This window comes from Temnothorax nylanderi, unplaced genomic scaffold, assembly GCF_030848795.1.
Source record: "Temnothorax nylanderi isolate EJ_2023f unplaced genomic scaffold, tnyl_v1.0 TNYL_tig0097_pilon, whole genome shotgun sequence".
Taxonomy (NCBI): Eukaryota; Metazoa; Arthropoda; class Insecta; order Hymenoptera; family Formicidae; genus Temnothorax; species Temnothorax nylanderi.
This window is the reverse complement of record NW_027249159.1, coordinates 398,013-404,343: the sequence shown is the minus strand read 5'-3', so window position 1 is coordinate 404,343 and position 6,331 is coordinate 398,013. Positions and strand designations below refer to the sequence as shown.

General features: G+C 38.0%; 1 protein-coding gene across 1 annotated transcript; it reads left to right on the top strand.

Moving 5' to 3' along the window:
* The first annotated feature begins 3,932 nt into the window (after positions 1-3,932).
* Positions 3,933-5,840, top strand: LOC139775378 (uncharacterized). The gene is made up of 3 exons (XM_071711313.1): positions 3,933-4,332; positions 4,516-4,602; positions 4,875-5,840. The coding sequence occupies exon 3, from the start codon at positions 4,875-4,877 to the stop codon at positions 5,838-5,840; it is 966 nt and encodes a 321-aa protein (XP_071567414.1). The 5' UTR covers positions 3,933-4,332; positions 4,516-4,602.
* Positions 5,841-6,331: the final 491 nt, after the last annotated feature.

The window sequence follows — 6,331 nt, the reverse complement described above, 5'->3', positions numbered from 1 at the left end:
GCCTGCTGCACCTAATGGAAAGTCCGTCGCTGGTGTTGATTAACGCGAATGTACTTTTCGGTGCCGATGATAGATATCGACCGCATTCTGTTGGATCCCGTTCGCGTATGCCGGAAGAACTCGTTTACTGATACGCGCGTGTCGCGTTATTTCGCGAAATGTGATTGAGTGCGTCGCAAGTGCATCGAGGAGCATCGAGGGGCATCGAGAAACCCTGTTGGCCGTAATGGACCATTGAGACAGGGGACTGCTGCTCGTCTACGGTGAGTACGAGTTATTCATGCCCATGCCGTTCGCTATCGGACTGCTTTGTATAATTTTTCCTTTGCACAATGCAAAATTTGCTTGAAGAAGCGTTCTCTTTGTCTTGATTTTTAATATTTACCACTGTATAAATAATGAATCTAATTTCTTTGATTCACAGGGAGAACTTGGGAACTGTGGAAGGCGGATATAAATCATACATTAATAGTGTATACGAAGAGATCCTCTGAGTATATACCTAAAATATTATTGAATATTGGCCAGCCATTTAAGAGTTATTAACAAAAAGAGATTTGAGCATCGTGTATAGACCATTGTGGTAAGACCAAATTCTACAGCAGCGCGGTAAAACGTCAGCTTGTTGAGACGGTTGAGAATGCTGACTCGAGTCAGCCGAGTATGTAGGCCCTATATATTTATGTAAGAAAAAATTAGTTGTTAATTAATATACTTCTTATTCATCAAATTCTTAATGTTATATTAAGTCTAAAAAGTCAATAATTTTGACTATTTAAAAATTTATTAATTTTTTAATGTTTCTTCACTCACAAAACAGAATTATTACTTTATAAGAAAAAAAAGCTGGAAGAAAAATGGTCTATACACGATGCTGAAATCCTTCTTTGTTGATAACTCCTAAATGGCTAATAGTCAATAATATTTTAAGTTTTAAGTATATAATCGGGGGATTCCCCCCCTATAAAAACTGTTAATGTATGGTTCATATTCGCATTCCGCAATTTCCAAGTTCTCCTTGTTAAATAATCTTTCTATTGTCTCAAATAATGCGATCTAGACACAGAAGACAACCTTCGTGGTTATTTTAGGCGTACGGAAAAGACGGTAGCGTTATTGCGCAAAGTACAATCGCGGGAGTGACGACTTCTGCGTTTTCGCGGAGGATTAAATCATCGATTAGAACGTTACGCACCACGTTGCGGAGTGACCGATGAGTCATTGTCATTAGGCAAACGTAGCTGGAAACGTAACTACTTGGCGCACGAACGGGCGAAGGAGCCCCTCGGTTGTGACATTAACGAATCGCGTCGTATGTGCAAATGAAGCGGCGGCGCGCGGCGCGCGTGCTGTTCCGCGCGATTCGCCGCCGTTGCAATAATTTGTCTGGCTCTTCGACGTCGTTTCTCGGCGAAACTCTCTCGCGAGATGCTAATTTGGCCGTGTTTCGTTCAAGAACTTTGAAATTTTTCCCGTTCTCGTTCCCTTGCTCCGCCGCCCCTCTCCCCCTTTCTCCCTCCTCCTGCTGTTCCGCTCCGCTCTCTGCTATTGTGCCGTTTGCCGTGGTTCTCCGGTCGTTTTATAGCTTCATTAGAAGCGAGGGTTCTCGTTTAATAATTCATCGGGGAAGCTCGGGCTCATCGTGTTGTTCTGCCTCGCTTCTGTCCGTTCTTTGACGAGTAATCGGGCATCTCTCTCTCACGTACTTTGTACTTTGGCGAAAAAGAACGAAAAAGCTTTGTCCAATGAGTAATATCGCGATACACCGCGGCTACGTCATATTAAAATGTGTATATCCAGATGAACAGCTGCCCTCGGGTGTCGTTCGCCTCCGCAAGAAACAAGTTTCGATAAAGGGAATTCGTGCACTTAATAATTTTGGCAGATAAATCGAAGAGCGCTGGAAAGAATTTCTTTTCAATGTTATATATACGAAATTGCCGCCAAAATTGTTCGAAAGATAAAATTTACAGGTTTTCAGTACATAATTTAATACTCTAAAGACATTAACATTTCTCTTTGCTCGATATAATTTCCTTCACGCATAATTTTTTACAACGATAAGTCTAGCCCGGGATTGACGTCATCGGACGCTTGTTATAGCTCGCGTTATGAGGTCGTACGAGTAACCGTAAACCAGCGCGGTGTTGCAATAAACCATTGTTGGGCCCTCATGAAGCGCGGAATAGCGAAGTGGAGAGAGGACGGGACGATGTCTTCTCCGAGGCACGTTTTATCCGGGAACACGTGCTGCGCGGAGACGGGAGGCGTTAGAAAGAAACCAGCATCCCCGAGATAATTACAAGCGGCTTCCCAAAGCGAGAGTCTCGGATTCAGCCGCCTTGTTTTCAGGTTTCCCCCAGAGAATCCGGCTGTTTCGAAGGAAATGGTGGCTCGTAAAACAGAGAAGAAATATCGCCGGACTATTTATCGAATCATTACTGCCCATAGGAATCCAATGACGCGAGGGTTACTCAAAGAGAGAAAGACATTCTTCTCTCCAGCGTGTGCGCGGCACGCGGAAGGAATTCTCGTTCGAAAAAATGGTCGCGATCATTACTTCACTTAGGAAAACAAAGTTGCGCTTTTATAACGCAATTATTTTTACGATATGGCTATTCTGAATCTCTTCTGACGAACGTGCCAAGCTTGTCTTTGATCTTCGAAGACATTGTCCCGTCACGCGTAATTTAATTGATCGATTCACATTTATTTATATTATGATTTATTTAGCTGCGCGATGCAATTATGCCGGAAGAGCACGAGAGATACGCCGGTACATACACACGCGATATACATACATATAATTGAAACTGAAAAACAGAGATAAATCCAGCGACGATAAAAATTTCACGCGTACCGTTACGCGTGTTAAAGTATTACGCGTTGAATTCTCTGTTGAAGTTTAATTTTATGGCTTAATTACTGGGACAAGAGGAGCTTTTAAATTAAACTGCTGAATCAATCAACGCCGGGCGATACGCTGTGTTATTCATTTGTGTGGAATGAGCGAGATCGGGGATCGGCGAAACATGCCGAAACCGACAAGTTAATACGCTTCGTTTCAAGGTTCATTATCTTCATTATTACGTGTGAAAATTAAAAGCCTCGGAGATTTCTTTCCTGACTTTTTATCGAGAGTCCTCTTGAATGTGAAATTTCGTCTCGACCGTGTATACTTTTCGTAACATTTGTCGATATAAGTATTGAACATTGAACCGTTACATGAGGAGAGAGGAGTATATATATCATGTGTCAATAAAAAAATATTAACGTGATATATTTTAGGGAACGCCGTGTCTCATCAAATCCGTAGAGAAAGAAACGTTCCTCCCGCGATATGCGTTCCCTCGAGAGAAATTTTCGAGCATGTACATTTATTGCGAACGGTTCAGGCATAAAGTATCAATTCCGATCTTCCTACGACGTGTTTACGATGCCGGCGGACTAACTTTATGTCTTTTTTACGAACTTTACGAGACGCGCCGCCTCTCCGAGAGTGCGTCCGCGAGTGCTCCATATCGGAGCTGTTGAGCGAGAAGGAAGACGTAGCTCGGTCGAAACATCCTGTATAAACTGTTTGTTACCGCGTTGCTGCCGCTCATGCGAGGATAGCCCGTGCGAAATTCTGACGCGATTTAGATTACGCCGTTACTGTTATGGCCCGCTCGCGAGACAATAGATTCGCTGGATCGAACGGAATGTGACTGCGTGGAAGATAGATAGTATTGTCGCGTACGGAGGCTATAGCGCGGCGTAATGTTTATCGCGAAATTTATACGATCAGTCTAAGGCACACACGTTTCGAAACGCGCGTCATAAATCTCGATCATTTTGGGAAACACGGTACGAGATTTATGGTGTCGAAAATCTATTCGTTTATAGTTTATACAGTAGCGTCTCGTAATGTACTTGCCTCGCGCGATATTGCGGTGTATTGATTCGAGGCATTGTAGGTATTGCTAAGAATTGCTTGGGTATTAGTAGGGCATTAATAGTGCTGGGGCATTAATGTGCATTATGCCGAACATTATTAAATTACTGGGCACTGTTACGCTTTATTTTTTTAAAAATAAAGCATAACAGTGCCTATTAATAATTGTTTGTCAAATGTTATATTTACAACACGTAAAAGAGCGTTAATGTTGAGTAAATTATAGAGGTTGTAATGCCCCACGCGTGAGGCATTGCGATCAGTCAGCGATCGTCATTTCTTTACAATCGCATCCTCGAGCGCATCTTACATCGGACGTGTAAGGTGTAGTTCGGACTATAACCTATACATATCTTGATGCCTGAATTAGTGTGTTTCTGTACAAATCTATTGCTAAGGTAAGAATCAGTTCATATATTGTAGTTTGAATATTATTCTTATGAATATACATATGATATATACATATGTATAATACATAAAAGAAGAGAAGATATTTAACCTTTAAACTAATCAAACTGTAAGCAGATTATTTTATCTGGAAAAGTTTTCACACATTTCTTATAACTTTATTTATAATACAGTACAATCCGGTACTTCGATAATCGACTAATCCGGTATTCTCGCGGATTTCTGCGACTTCTTGGGCAAGAGGCACGAGCGGACACGAGGTAGATTCAATGCTTACGTATATTGTTCATTAGTGACTTCTATTAATTAGTGACCATTAGATCGCCGTTTTTCTAGTTTTATTTTATTTGCTCTAAATTCAGAAGTTTTAAAATGCTCAATTATTTTATTTATCTCATATATTCTTTACATTCCAATAGTCCGGCAAATCTATTAATTCGGCACAACCTGATTTTTAATAGTGCCGGATTAGTGAGATTGTACTATATTTTATCATCTAGTTATATGTATATCAAAAATATATACTTTACAGATGGCAGACATTAACGCAGGATCTGAGATAGATAACGTTGAGCAAAAATTAACCAATTGTTCAGAAGCTGATGTTTTCGCCGAAGTTGAAATGTCTTTAAATATAAAAATCCCTGAAACTTTAAAGAACTTATTAATAGTTAATGGTTTTGATAATGAGATCGTTATATCTAATATAAACGATTCTGATATTAGAGACATTGTATTATTTACAAGGAATGACTTACATAAAATTATAGACAAAGAAGATCTACCAAAATATTATGGATTATATTGGAAAAATCCTTCATTATTTGACATAGTGGCCGGACATAAACGCATAATATCTCTTCTTTCGGAATATTATAAAAAAAAACTAACAAAAAAACTAACAAAAAAAACTAACAAGAGTCAGATATTGGCTCAATTAAATTCAAATTCAAATCAAGCAAGCACTTCAAAATCCACAATTTTGGAGGAAGAAAATACACGAGTCCGTAAAGCAATTGTTTCTTGGACACAAGGAAAAGTAAATAAAAATGGATGGGAGGCTTTAAGAGAATTATTTGATAACATAATTGTAAGAACAAGTTTAGATGCAGATGAATTGCATTGTGCTATAACATGCTTTTGTGGTGCAACTTATAATATATCTAAATTTGCTAAAGGTACAGGTTCAAGATCAAAACGTTGGATATATTCCAACTTTCAAACGCATTTATTAAATAAACACATTCAAAATTCATCTACAACTAAATCATTTGTTAATCAAAAAAATATTACTGATTATGTAGATATAGCGGAAGGTATAAATATAGCGAAAGTTATAGATATAGCGGAAGGTATAGATATAGTGGAAGTTATAGATAAAGCAGAAATTATCATTAATACAGAAAATACCTCGGAAAATGCAATAAATATAGTAGATGGTACAGAAAATATAGAGAAGACTAGTCAATATATAAATAATAAGGAAGATAAGATGTAGCGGAAGTTACAGATAAAGCGGAAATTATTGATACAGTAATACAGTAAAAGATACAGAAATATAGACAAGACTAGTCAATATATAAATAATAAGGAAGATAAAGATGTAGCGGAAGTTACAGATAAAGCGGAAATTATTGATACAGTAAATACAGTAGAAGATACAGAAAATATAGAGAAGATCAGTGAATATGTAGATAAGAATGATAAAGATATAGCTGAAAACATTTCCAAAATTGTATGTAATAATGGTGAAGTAATGGAAAATCTTTTAACTAAATTACAAAATTCAGAAATAGATTCTAAAACAGATCTCTCTATTAAAGATAATGGATTAGTTATAAGTAATTTTATGAAGAAACTTTTAGATATATCATTAAAAAATGTGAAAAATCCAAATAGAAATTCCTATGATGAAGCTACGAAAAAATTTAGCATCTATCTTTATTACGTAGGGGGAAGGTTACTATATGAAACATTACACGCGAATTT